We start from the raw sequence: 14,696 nt of genomic DNA on the forward strand, positions 1-14,696 counted from the left end.
CCCAACTTTTTTTTTCCTTAGTAATTCTTGGAAAAGTTTAAATGGCAATTCTAAAAACAAACATCAGTAAAGCCTCTTCACACGAAGGCCCCTTTCAGTCGATAGAGAGAGGCTGCTGAGCTGCAGTTTTAAGTATCTTGGAAGCACAGCTCCAAGCTCTGCTAAGCCAGCGGGTTTCCACCTCACTGTGGATCACTTGATCTCCACGCCAGGAGTGCAGGATGTGTTAGAAGGGCTCGCAGACAATAGATGGAGTGGGCTCCATACTGTACACTTGATTTCAGACCATGGCCTTCTGGGCTGTGTTAACCTAGTTTTAGATTCCAAGCAACCTGGTAACGAGGATGTGGGACTGATGAGTGCCAAGATGCCCAGAACTAATGCCTTTGTTCTTTATGTGCAGCTATTTTGAACTGGAGAGCAGTGGCCCCAGGGAAGAAATACGGTACCATTACATACATCGTGGGAAGCCCCGGACGGAGGCCCTACCCTACCGCATGGCCGACGGACAGTGGCACAAGGTCGCACTGTCAGTGAGCGCCTCTCACCTCCTGCTTCATGTCGACTGCAATAGGTATGTTTGACTTTGATCTTCAGTGACGCTACCCTTCAAATCCCATCCTGTGTGGGAAGGGGGGGATGTTAAACTCCCTTCACCAAAACCAGGGGACTTTAATTGTCATTTAACCTCCTGAATGGGCCATTAGGCATGCTGAAACGACCAACCGTAATACGATAAGAAAACAGTTCATTAAGATGAAACTGGATCCTGTGATTAGGAACAAATGTAAAAGAGGTTGATTACAGATTGGGGACTATTAACTGCCCCTCAGCGAGCTCTCAGCACTAGCTGAAGTTCCACGGAGCTGTGACCACAGTTAACTGTGATATATTGTTGAGGTCGTTCTGCTTAGAAGTGAGTAAGTCCATCTGAAAAGCTTTGCGGCTGATGTGGGAGATTTTATTTTGTTTTATCAAGTGCAGTTTTCTTAAGTTAAAGGGAGACTTCATATATATATATAACTTTATTATTACTATTGTTATTATTATTATAAATTTCCACCTCCTCCCCACCTCCCATTTTTGTCCCCCATCCCCCCTCACTACCCCTCCCCCTAAAGGGAGACTTCTTAAAGAGGCGTTCTTTTACTCTTTTATGGTCGAAACCTCCCATGCTCTGCAGGGGATGGAGTATGCTGGCTTATCAGTGGGGGGCAGTGTCACCTGGGTGGGCAGAGCTTCCTAGGGGGTTGTTGGCTGTGGTGAGGAAGAAGTACTGTCCCTCATGTCTGTCTCTGCAGGCAGGGTCACTGATAGCTCAGAGAAGGGGGGGACCATTGGTCTCTGCTGTATTGTTTGTGGATGGGCAGCTGGATAATGGTGGCCAATGTTTTGATCTTTCCACCACTGAAAAATCTTTTTGGATAGTGATTCAAGGCTAATGATAGATCTCTAGAGGTCTTTTTTTTCCAACGCTAAGCAGTGTCTATGCATTATTATCTTCAGCAGTGATGCTGTCAAAGTTAAAATGACTGTCCAGGCACAAGGCATGTTCGCTGGGGCGCAGGGCATAGGACAAGGGTGGTCCCATGGTTTCTCTTCTACATCCCACCGAGACAGGGGTATTCCAAGGGCACTCTGCAGTGGACTGTCAATCTGATGAGGAGATGCTGCAGCGTGCCTCCCACTTCGGTGCTGTGGTCTCCTCTAGAAGACTAGAGGACAGGAGACTGTCTTAGGATCCAGGCGAGATCTGCCATATTGAATGTGACTTGATCTGTCTGGATATGATTTATTGAAGATGCCTTCTAGACATTTGAGGTATTGAGGCTTTTGATGGATATAATGTGCATGTCTGGGAAAAGCCACTGGATCTTTTACCCTGCAGAGCTGGACTGTACAGCCTGAAGGAAGGCTTCCCTTAGCTGCCCTCTTCATGTCCACCTTGAAGAGCTCATTGTAACCTCCATTTTGATAGAACGGAACTGCCTCCTGTCTGTGATCGACTGACCACTTGGGCTCCCCCCATGGGACTGCAGAGAGGGGAACTGCAAGCTTCCTGACTCCATTGGCCATTTCAGGAATTTCCAACTGAGAAGCCCCAAGGTTCTTGCCCTCTTCTTGCATTGCATTTGTGTATACTTTTATTCCGAACGCTTTGCTATTCCTTGACATAGCAAAGGAGAAGAGGGAGATAACAGAACGTGTCTGCTGACTTAGTGTCTCACTCTTTCAAATTCTCGGTGTGTTGTTCTCCTCGTCCTTCTCCTTAGCCACTTGCTGGTTGCGTGGGTTCAAGCAGCTTAATTCCTTTGCATTTGGTTTCATCTGCCTTTAAATGGCACTATTTGTATTCATCCATAGCACATAGTGCGCACCAAGATGACATTTTAGCCGACAACAGATAGCAGAGAAAGTGGTGCTCTCCTTGATGGGTCCCCAGGACGTGATGTAACCTTTGTGTAAGCTCACTTTCTCACGGCCCCAGAGTGGTGAAGTTGTCTTACCCCACATTTGGGAGCATGTTCTGTCCTGAGGCACCATAGAACTACAGATACTCATGAACAGAAATGGAAAATATTCTGAGCCTTAGACCTCTGGTCCTTAGTCCACATCTGTCTTTGCTGCTGTCTCTTATTTCACACACACTGTGGTATCTTTGACCTTGCCTCCAAACCATTCCACTCCTGACCTTGGGTGGAATGACAGGGAAGAGGTTGTGAGTGTGGTAGCTTTGAGATTGGCTTCATTTTGGCAAATGGGCCAAGGGATGCCTATGCACTCTCTTTATGTTTCCTGGATATTTTTCACTCTTTGGCTGTGAATATGGAAGATCGTAGGGAATGTTTTAGTTTGCTCTTGCTATAATAAACAACATGCCCGAAACAGCTTCAGGAGGAGAGTGGTCATTTTCACGTCCCAGTACTTTATCAAGGGAAGCTGAGGCAGGAGCTCACGTGGGGAATCTGGAGGCAGGAACTGACCAGAGGCTGCGGAGGGATGCTGCTTACTGCCTTGCTCTCAGCTCACACTCGGCCATCTTTTTTGTGCATCCCGCACTCAACTGCTTGGGTATGGCAGTTCCCAGTGGGCTGGCCTCTCCTACCTCAACTGGCCCACGAGCCAGTCGGATGGAGGTGTTTTTTTCTACTGAGGTCTCCTTCTTCCCTGATGACAGTAACTTGTGTCAAGTTGACCACAAATTAGCCAGCCTGGAAGACAAGCATATGAAGCTATTGATAACTAGGAAGTGAAGGGCCCCCAACACAAACAGTTATTTTAGGTGAATTGGTGGGTAACAGGCCTAGAAAGGAAGGATACATTTTGGTTCTTGTAGAGGAAAAATCTAGAAGCATGGGCTTCAGAAGAGTGGACTATATGTATGATGTTTCCTAGGGAATTTACCAAATACATAGGCAGGCAGGGCCGAGTCTGACCGACTTAGGGTGGAGCTGAAGAAGTCTTTATTTTTAGCTGACACCTATGTTTATGCACGTTTAGGGCCCCACATGATAATTCAATGCAGCATACCATGCATTTTATATATCTGGGTAATTGGCTTTTCTCTCCTCACACATTTATCATTTCTATGTGTCTGAGATTCTGCTAGTCGTTCTAAGATAGAAACTTGTTGCAGACGAAAGTTATCCTGTTGATCTGTAGGATTTTAGAACCAATTCCTATCTCTTTGTAATTGGACCCTGATTCCTGCCCTATTTGTTCTAATGTGGCTGGATGATTTCACTCAATATCATAGATTCTACTCGGAGCCACATTGTCACAAACGGCAGACTTTTGTTCTTATTGATAATGGATACCTCACTGCATGCATTTTGTAAAGCTCTCCCTGTTGGTTTTGTATAGGGAGTTTAGCCTTGGTTCACAGACTGGCATTCCAAGGCCACTGGCTAAGCAGGGTTGGGGAGGAGGAGGGTGATGAAGAGGATGGATGCCGACGAGAAACCAGGGCTTGGAAAATCAAGCACTGGAAGTGCCCTCATCCCCGAGGAGTGGATGAAGGACAAAGTTGTGCACAGTGCAAAAAACAGGCCCGCTCTCTTCACAAGCTGCTCCCCAGTTAACAAAACCAAAACCAAACAAGTTGCTCCCAGCAAGCACAAGCTGGCCGGAGAGTGACAGCGGCTCTGGCCCTTGAACCAATGTACTGGTCTACCCCGACTTGTCCAGGTCATTTCTGAGATGAGTGAAGGTCACAAAGACGTTTTCTATCCTTCTAGCTGTGCCTTTCATTCCACCTTGAGATCTCTGTTTTCTTTTTTTATCTTTCTTATCCTGTGTAATTTTTTCTCCCAATCCATCACTCATCAGAGTCTAGCTGGTTAGATGGAGACGATGGACCTAAATTGACTGTGTGTTGACTATACTAGGCCACTGACTTTAGGATGAGGGAATCTAAGATCACATGGTATATTGGCAATGATGCCATTGATGAGCACTGCACTAGGTTCTGGACCCAGGTCTGACTGTGATGTCTGCTGTGACTGACTGCTTAGGTCTGACTGTGATGTCTACTGTGGTGTCTACTGTGACTGACTGCTCAGGTCTGACTGTGTCTACTATGGTGTCTACTGTGACTGACTGCTCAGGTCTGACTGTGATGTCTGCTGTGATGTCTGATGTGACTGACTGCTCAGGTCTGACTGTGTCTACTATGGTGTCTACTGTGACTGACTGCTCAGGTCTGACTGTGATGTCTGCTGTGACTGCCCAGGTCTGACTGTGATGTCTGCTGTGACTGACTGCTCAGGTCTGACTGTGATATCTGCTGTGACTGCTTAGATCTGACTGTGAATGTCTCTGTGACTGACTGCTCAGGTCTGACTGTGATGTCTGCTGTGACTGTTCTGGTCTGACTGTGAGTATCTCTGTGACTGACTGCTCAGGCCTGATTGTGATGTCTGCTGTGACTGCTCAGGTCTGACTGTGATGTCTGCTGTGACTGCTCAGGTCTGACTGTGATAACTGCTCAGGTCTGACTGTGATGTCTGCTGTGACTGCTTAGATCTGACTGTGAATGTCTCTGTGACTGACTGCTCAGGTCTGATCGTGATGTCTGCTGTGACTGCTCAGGTCTGACTGTGATATCTGCTCAGCCATAAAGTGGTGATGACTATTACTAGATTTACAGCATAAAGAAAGTCAAGGATGGCTCAGGGGCAGAAGTTTGCTCCTTTCTAGCATTTTCTTTCACATGTTCATATGTGGACTCTAATGCACTTATGCTGGGGAATAGAACTATGCTATTTAACATCTGCTTCTGACTTGTAGTTCTGAAGATAACCATTAGTGACTGCTTTATTAAGCTCTTCAATTCAAAAATGAAAAAGGCCCAGAGAAGGTAGATGACTAAGTTTTATTCACATAAGCATAAAAACAAACCTTGAGCTGGGAACCACCTCCCAAACCTTAGTCATACCATGTCTCGGGGTCACTTTCATTGTGTGCTAACATTCCATGCTGCTTAAAATGAAGTCACAGTGGCAGGGCGTCGTCCAGGGCAGAGGTGCTGTAGAAGGTGTGAAGAGCATTCGAGATCAACGAGCCTACAGAATGGGAAGGAACTTGGTTATCCCACAGTCAAGGGGTTAGTGCCTGGGGGTTTGATGGGAAAATGTCTCCTACAGGCTCATGCATATGGGCACTTGGTCCCCAGTTAGTCGGGGAGGCTATGAAACCTTTAGGAGGCATAGCCTGGTTAGAGGAAGCACGCTTGTGGTGGGGGTCGGGTTGAGATTTTGTAGCCTAGCTCTACTTTTAGTGTGCAAATGAAATGTAATCTCTTGGCTTCTCACCCCTGCTTCCATCCCTTCTCTGCTATTATGGACATCTAACCCTCGAGAACCATAAGCCCAAATAAATGCTTCCTCAAGTAGCTTCTGGTTGTCTCAGTACAGCAACAAAAGAGAATCAATTTAGTATCAATGTCATGAACTACAAAAATTACCCCAGACATTCATGACCAGGCCAATGAAATGAGTAGACTGTTCTCAAAAGAAGTATGAATGGGTGTACTTTCTAAAGGGTCCATCATCTTTAGTTTTTAGAAAAATACAAATTAAAGCTGCATTCTGTCTCATACCTGTCAGAATAGTTATCACTGAGAAAACTAGTAATAATAGTAATAATAATAATAATAATAATAATAATAATAATAATAATAAATGCTGGGAGGATGCGGAGAAAGAGGAACCCTTACCCACTATGGTAGGAGTGTTCCTGGTATAACCACCGTCGAAATCAGTGTGGCTGAGTCTCAACAAACTCAAACTAGAACTGCCATATGACCTGGCTGTACCACTCCCCAACATACCCAAATAACAACATCCTACCACAGGGATACTGACATCTCCATATTTACTGATGCTCTATATACAATATACAATAGCAAAGAACAAATCAGACTAGATGCTCGTCAACTGATGGGTGCATCACTAAAATGTGTCACACATACATGACAAGATTGAAATTATGAAATTGCCAGGAAAAATGAGTGGAGCTGGAAAATACCTTGAGTGAAACAATCCAGCCTCCTAAACCACAAGCCAGCAGGTTCTGGAGGTGGGGACTCTGGAAGGTGACTCTTGAGAGAGGAGAGAAGGCTGTAAGGAACACATGTGATGTGGACGTGGAAGGGGTGGTGTGAAGCCGGCGTGGGGCAGGAAGACAGGGAAGGGAAGTCAGTGTGAACCAAGTCTGTGTGAAATGATATAAGGAACGCACCCTATTGCTTTGTCTGCCAACTAAATAATAAATTATTTTTTCCTCTAAAAGATGAAACGATTTCCCAAGCAATTGCATTATTCTGAAGCATTTTAGTCTGTAAGGGTTCCCCCTCCCCACTTTTTAAGGTTAGAATTGAGAAACGGAGCTAATTGCACAAATTGTCACAAGGAAAGTAGCTGCTATTTTAGTCCGTAGGCAACACTCTCTGCCGACTGCTGAAGCTCACACTTTTCCAACTGCTTTGACTCTTCCGCTGGGCCTGCTTAACAGCTCCAGGTAGCATAGCTGGAGACCTTGAGTGAGATCGGCTAGGCTGGTTATCTCCTTTTTTTAAGTTTTTTTAATTTTTGAGCTACCTTTTACATTAATTTAGAGTAAATGTAGAGGCAGTTCATGGTTGCTAGGTGGAGGAGAGGCTTATAAAGCCACACCCTTTCCAAGGAAGGGTGATTAGTGGGTGCTGGGATAGGGAAGACGTTTTCTTCAGTAGTGTAGCCATGGGTAAGTTGCTCATGCTCCTGTAAATAACCCCTTACCTGGGCTCAGTCAACAATCCTAATTAAACTCATTGGTCCTCAAAGCAAAACAAATAACCAGGCGTGAATGTAGAAAGGTGGGCTTGGCTTTGAAGAGGAGGTATGTCAGTAGGAGTATGATAGGGTGAGACAGGGCAGTGGTGGGTTCTAATGCACTATGTACACGTATGGGTGCCATAGTGAACTCCACCTTTATGTGTTATTAATAGGTGCTGATAAAATAGTTGCTGGCCTAGTCTACCCGCTGCATTCTCAGCTCACGTGGCAGCATTGGCCCGTGACTCAAAGGGCATCAACATGGGATACACATATGTGGCTTTTTGTCTCCCTCACTAACCATAAAACAGATTTTCTTTCTTATATTTGGTGACTTTTAGTTTCCTGTTAGCCCATCAAATCAATTGGTTGGCTATACTGATTTTACCAGGCTGTGAAGAACTCAATAAACAAGAGCCCTAGCCACCAGGACATTCATGACTTTTAAAATGAATTCTGCAAAGCCCACTCGGAAACCATCACCCCTCCCTCAGTGACCATCCATGTCCTGGATATCAGGGGCAGTCCAACTTAGACCAAGTCTCTGTGAGTTGGCTGAGATGGCAGCATATAATGGCAGCTGACCTTTGGAGAGAAATGAAAAGAGTTATGTTCTGACATTCTTTCTATTGCTTTGGTAAACACAATGACCAAAGTCAACTTGGGGAGGAAAGGGCTTATTTCATCTTACGGTTTGTAGTTCATTGTGAAGGGAAGTCAGGATAGGAGTTTGAGGTAGGAACTCAGGAGTAGGAGCTGGAGCAGAGGCCATGGAGGAATGCTGCTTACTGGCTCACTCTCCATGACTTGCTCAGCCTGCTTTCTTGTACAACTACATGCCCAGGGGTGGCACTGCCCGCAGTGAATTGAGCTCTTCCATGACAATCATTAATCAAGAAGATGCACCACAGACTTGTCTACAGGAATTTTCTAACTTGAGGTTTCCCCTTCCCTGACGACCTGAGCTCATGTCAAGTTAACAAACCTAAGCAGCCCAAGCCCCATCTGATGTATCAGCCTTTGATTGCCAGTGGTCCTGCACTTGTTGGCAGTGAGGGGATGCTATCCTGGGAACTGAACTCCGCTCATAAGCCTGGCCAGCCATGAAGCTCTGGATTCTTGTTCAAACTTTACAAAAGCATGTTTGGCCTGTGCAAGTGCACACACACACACACACACCTGCAACCTGGTTGTCACTGAAAGTTAGCTCAGTGATTCTATCCTATCTTTTATGTGCATTTGTGTTTGCTGTGCATACATCAGAAGAGGGTGTTAAGTCTTGTGGGACTGGAGTAACTGGTTATGAACCTATATATGGGTGTAGGGGATTGAATCCTGGCCCACAGGAGACCACTCAGTGCTCATAACTGCCAGGAGACCTCTACAGCTCCTCAGTGATTACACTGTAGATGATAAATATATTGTCATTTGAACATTCTGTTTGTTTACACAGAGGACATCTAACCTTTGCACCTAGCTGATTTTGCAATGCACATAGGATTGAAAACTAAGCTCATTATGAACCACAGAAAAAGCCAGTAATTCAAGGTTTCTGTCTAATATTCTTCAGTACTTTCAAGATTTGAGCATCTGTTTATACATGTAGATTTTTTCATAATGGAATGTGTTGATATGGCATTTTCCACAGAACCGCTGAAGTATCTACAAATATTGTCTTATTAAGCCTCACGTTCCTCCAAGTAGTTAAGCCATTTGTGAGATGAACTCCATGAGTTTTATATAAACACTGATGCAGTATGATGGGGCCATGAAGAAATGGCTGGCAAAGGCCCCAGGGAGCAGCCAAGACGCCCTGGCTCACTAGCTCTGGCTTCCCTTCTTGATATATTCTTTTCACAGGAAACAGAAATGCGTCCCACATCTCATTAGCAAAACTCATTAAAATGAAACCAGGTAGCTAGCATATGTCTCATTCCAACTAAGACAACAGCTCTAAATTCTCCATCTATGAAGAATCACAAGCATGCTGGGAAGATAGGACATAACCATGCTCAAGTCGAAGAACCAGGGTACGAGGGATTGCCGCCTTCTGGGGCTCCTAGGTAGAAGAGCTCCCGGGATCTCAGGGACCTGTGCAGTAGCCTCCATCTCTCACCGTTCCAGGTGAAATGAACGGAGGCTTCTGAAGCTTCACAGGAGCGTGGAAGCTGTCAGCCACGTCTGAGTGTGGCACGTTCATGCTGCAGGGAGGCACAGCCGGTCACTATCTGGTAAGAGGAGAATGTGTGTGTGTGTGTGTTTGTGTGTGTGAAGGAGGGCAGGCCTACGGAGGGCAGAGGAGGAAGCATGGGAGAGGGAGAAAGGCGAAGGAGGAGTAATCGTTCATGTGTTTCATATTCTAGGCGTGAGCACTGCGATTTCACACAGACTGAGATGAATTCTTAAACTCTCGTCTTGGTTTTGCCATTTGTAAAATGCGATTTCATGCAGTTGTGTAGGAAGGCGTGTGGAAGGCAATCAGAACTTAGTTTGCTCATTCTTCCATTGGCCAGGAACTGCTCTCGTGTTTGTAAAATAGGGACCATTGTGACTCTCTTACCACAGAGCTGAGGGAATGTAGCTGGAGGGTGCGTGTTCAAGCAGAATATTTCAAGCTGCACTCAGTAAGTCTTGTGGCATGGAGAAGACTTTAAAGTCTGAGGTTGGAGCAAGTGCAGTTCAGTCAGACTCGCTGGTGAGAGTGGCTTATGTTCCAGATTCATGGTGCGGTGGAAGGTTTGAGGCCAGTCAGGTCCCCGGAGTTATCATCATTGACATTTCTCAGGAGTAGCTTTCCAGTAGTTTGCCTTGGTTTCGTAGTCTTAGTATAGCATGGTAATGCCTGGCTTTTTATGATAGCAGAAGCACTTTAGAGATGTGTGATGGAGGCAAAACAGGGAAGAAGATCCCGGGGTGAGGAAGCCATTGCTGGTCCTCACAGGGTTTGGAGAATGTGGTATAGCATCTTACTCCCTTTTTTCCCCATTTTTAGTGGGATCAGAATCCAGAATTTACCCCTCCCACTGGGAGCTAAAATTATGGTTTATGAGAGACTGCAAAACTACCGCACAAGGGAAATCATCCATTACAGTTTTCCAGGGCTTCTGAAGACCCCATGGATCACCAAAACAATGTTTTGCCTTGAAAAACCTGGCATGTAAAAAAAAAAAAAAAGAAAAAAAAAAAAAAAGCCGGGCGGTGGTGGCGCACGCCTTTAATCCCAGCACTTGGGAGGCAGAGGCAGGCGGATCTCTGTGAGTTCGAGACCAGCCTGGTCTACAAGAGCTAGTTCCAGGACAGGCTCCAAAACCACAGAGAAACCCTGTCTCGAAAAACCAAAAAAAGAAAGAAAAACCTGGCATGTTAGCCAGCAAATACTCTGGACTGAATTGACCTGAAATAAATGGCTAAATTATATAACTCTGAAGAGGTTGCTCTCTGTCTCTGGGCTTTCTTATGCTTTTACTTTTCTTTAAGATTTATTTTTATTTATTTGGTGTGTGTGTGTGTGTGTGTGTGTGTGTGTGTGTGTGTGAATGCCACATGTGTTCAAGTGCCCACAGCTGCCAGAAGAGGGCATCAGATACCCTGGAGCTGGAGTTACAGGCGGTTTTGAGTTTCCTGACATGTGAGTGCTGGGAATTGAACTCGTGCCCTATGGAAGAGCAAGAAGTGTTCTTACTCACTGAGCCACTTCTCCATCCCCTGGGATCCACTTTTCTAGGTATATAGTGAGGAATTAAAAAGATGTAACTTTCAACTCTGCTTCCGGTTTTGGCCTTCCGGGTGTCTCTGGTTTTATTTTACCCAGATGTAGATGGGTCTTACATTTTTTCTTCAGGACTCTGGACAGTTCCATAGCTCAGCATGTCTAGACCAGGGCACTAGACCAAGTAGGGGCTCTACAGTTCTGTGATGTTTGCTTGTAGGTGCACAGATTGGAATTCACTTTCCACAAATGCTTGCTTTTTCTTTGTAACTAGCTGTCTCTCACTTTGTTGAAGTAGCTGCTAACCGTACAGTTTGAATTTCGAAGGATGTCGAGACTGTGGACAACCTTGTGGGCTGAGGTGAAGGCTGGTCTGGGCATGCAGGCCTCGGTACCGTGTTGACCTACAAGAACAGCAGTATACGCTAGGAAGCAGATGTCACATAGTTGTGCTCTTGAAATAACATGGCAGACTCTGAATACTGAAAGGGAAAGAAGCCCTTAGAGTCTGCTTAGTTACCAAGATTGGAATAATAATGAGAGCGAAGGGGCAGAGCTAGGTGGCGGCCGATAGGATGCATTCAAAGTTATGGCAGAATAGCAGGTGGTCTTTCAGTTGTTAGGACATGCTAGATATGCCAAGGTCCAGTGCGTCCTTCTACCGGGGGTCCCCATCCTCTTGTCCCTGGATGCTGTGGCTTATTCATTTCCACCTCATTAGGTGGACTTCAGGCTTAACTTTCCCCCATATTCATCTGCATCCATAGCAGGCCTATTTCTAATTTTGTCTGTTCGGGAACCTTCCTCTTTTCCTCTTGTACCCTGATGGGTTTAAATATGTCTTTTATCAACTGTGACCTCTGTGGCATTGAGATGGAGGAGGTTGGAAAGATTAATTGAAGCAGATATTAGGAGCGCCCTCACCATCCTCTCCATCAGCCTGGATGTTGAGGCTTACAAAGGCGCAAAGAGGACAAAACACAATAGTCTTCCCTTTAACTAATGGTTCGTTGGTTGAAGCTACCGGCAGATCAACAGGAAGCTCTTTTATTACATCTACAAGGCTTAAAGTATATTTGAATTGAGAGAAAAATAAACACCCTTTGTAATCCAGTTACTTCATCTATGGCCTTTTGACACATCTCGTAATGTCACCATGGCGGCTCTGCAGAAGGGGCATGGAAGGGCAATGGCCACAAGACAGAGAGTCTTGATGCCTGTGCCTTTATCAGGATCATTTACTTGTTCTTTTGATGGATATGCATTGGTATTTTTAAAAGGAAAAAAACAGAGATGAGAAGCTAGGAAGCCAAACGAGGATACACATGGTGGGATTCCATTTGAAGAAATGCACATCTGTGCATGCCCTAGTGCTCTCTGTTTCTTTTGTGTTCACACTTGCTGGATAGAGGAGCTCTGAGGAATAAAAACTGCATGTGCCATGAGGATTTTTTAATAGAAAAAAAATTGCAATGGCTGCATTTGTTTTCCAGTCATACTAGAGGTGTGGATGTTGTCTTTGAAAAGAACTCGTTTTCATCCCCAAGAAATTAATTTATCTCCCTGGAAGCTTTAATTAAACTAATGTTATAAATATGAGCAGCCAGAGCTGCCGGATGCCAGAGAGCATCATGGCTGCTGGTGGTTACCTGCTTTTCTTCTAGGGCTGTGCTGGGGATGAGGGGGCGAGGAAGGGAAAAAACATCTGTACACACTTCCCTGAGCCGACGCTGGAGACAGCAGACTTGTGTGCCCCAGTGCAGCCATTTAAACTTCTAGAGTGTCTCTCCCAGCAAGGGCTTCAGATGTACTTACCCAGGTCACACACTGAGGCCCTCACTTCCGTGTGTTCCTTGGCAATTAGAGTGGAAATAATTCCCCTTCTCCTTAAAGGGCCTGCGTGATGCTGTCTCAAATTTTCCCCGGGAATGTCAAGATGCATCCCTGCTCATTAGAGCCGATTAGCTCGAGTGCATCACTTTCCTGACAGTAAATCTCACACACGTGCACTTACAGGCTTTGAGTGGGGACCCATCAGTAGGCTTGTTGGGGACACTTAGAATGCCTGTATTACCCCAATGGAATTTTAGTTGATTGGAGGTAAGCAGCTCCAGGCACTTAACTAAGATACTTGGTACACTCTCGCTAAGAGCTGCTTTCCAGGTCAGATGCTGTCTTTGGCTGAGGGAGAAGCAAGGAAAGGACTAAGGAATACATAACCCAAGTTCCTGGAGTCCCTTGGCGTTTTAGCCTCAGAGGCCCAGTGCCATTCTGGAACTCACAGTTTTGCTCAGTTGCTCTGAGCTGAGGTGGATGTTTCATATTCCTTAAGAAATGGGGGTCATGGTCACTGGGGACCCATGGTAGCCCTGTGAGACAGATGCTCAAGCATCTTATAGACGGGGACTTTTGGGATCTGGGAAGTCATTCGTTCAAGCTTCCGAGAGGGTCAGTAGCAGAGCCGGCTCAGAGCCCATTTTTAGAAAGTCGGTTCTCTGCTCGTCGCCCATGGTGCACCTGGAGCCACTCAAGAGAGCACAGTGGCTGTCTCTGGGCCAGACCTCAGGACTTGGCTTTCTCCCTCTTCCTCACCTTTCCTGACTCCTCCCAAGGCTCTTTCTTCTCCTTGCTTCTCTCCATGTGGCAGGGTAGCCCTTCCCATTTCTCATAGAAGAAGAGTCTCCCTGTGCTGGTAGAATCTTTCCAAAAGGAAGAAAGGCCGAGCCTTATGTGTCACTAAGACAAGGAGCTGACTTCTTAGGAGAGAACTTCTGGTTTGGATCAAGACCTTCCTTTCTAGAAACCAATTTATTCCAGGTCGGAAGGTCTTCAGACTCAAGAAGGCCTGAGTGTTGTTGTCTTCAGGTCCGAAGACTTCTCTCTTCTTGGAATTGGAAGTGCAAGGGTCACAATTTCAATATTACGATGATGTGGTCTGTCACCCTTACGAGATTTGTATGCCTTGCTTGTGGCTCGGTGAGGATGGGTAATGACCAGGGACCCAATCTGCATTGATGTCTGACTGCAAATGAGCCATTTGGCCATTTTTTTGGATGTGGAGTGAGTGGACCAGACCATTCTCCTCGGTTACATATGCGGTTTTATATTCTTCCCATATAAATTTTGATACTTTCTCTTTCAAGGTGATAAACTCTATTTTTTGAGGTGACATTGTAATTGCTATGTCTCATTAAAAACTACTGGCAGTGAAATAATGTGCTGGGCAGTGGAGAGCCCATACTTAGGAGGGCATTAGTCATTATTGCTTCTTTTATTGGTACCTAATTAGATATGTACTAGAGCCTGCAGGAGCTAATCGGAGAGATAGGGGAGCACACTGAATTCTGAGTGGATTCCACGGATGGAAACTTATGGATGCTATGTGGGTGCATAAAGGTGTTACTTTGCAAATTGGATCACTGTGTTCCCTCCGTGGCAGACACACCCTGCTGGTGGCATCTTATACAGGTTTGGATCCTTAATACAGCTTACACAGGAGTGTGAAGTCTGGTTCATGGTCCCCTCTCCGGTTTCATCTTGTTCTTTCCTTCTTGATTTTCCAGCCTCAAGTTCCTCTGCTTCTTTTGATGTAGCATAGTGGCTTAGGCCACTGGATCCTCATACATGACATTTCTGAAGTGCTGGGTTTACTCCTGTTTATTCCAAACTTC

General features: G+C 45.5%; 1 protein-coding gene across 2 annotated transcripts in view; it reads left to right on the forward strand.

The window, feature by feature from the left end:
• Nell1 (neural EGFL like 1) overlaps positions 1-14,696 on the forward strand; it is an 841,294-nt gene that overhangs the window by 136,107 nt on the left and 690,491 nt on the right. For both annotated transcript variants that reach the window (XM_057756047.1, XM_057756048.1), the window contains exon 4: positions 404-574. In XM_057756047.1, the coding sequence (XP_057612030.1) occupies positions 404-574 (171 nt within the window). The remainder of the gene's footprint in view (positions 1-403; positions 575-14,696) is intronic.

This window comes from Chionomys nivalis, chromosome 23, assembly GCF_950005125.1.
Source record: "Chionomys nivalis chromosome 23, mChiNiv1.1, whole genome shotgun sequence".
NCBI classification, from domain to species: domain Eukaryota; kingdom Metazoa; phylum Chordata; class Mammalia; order Rodentia; family Cricetidae; genus Chionomys; species Chionomys nivalis.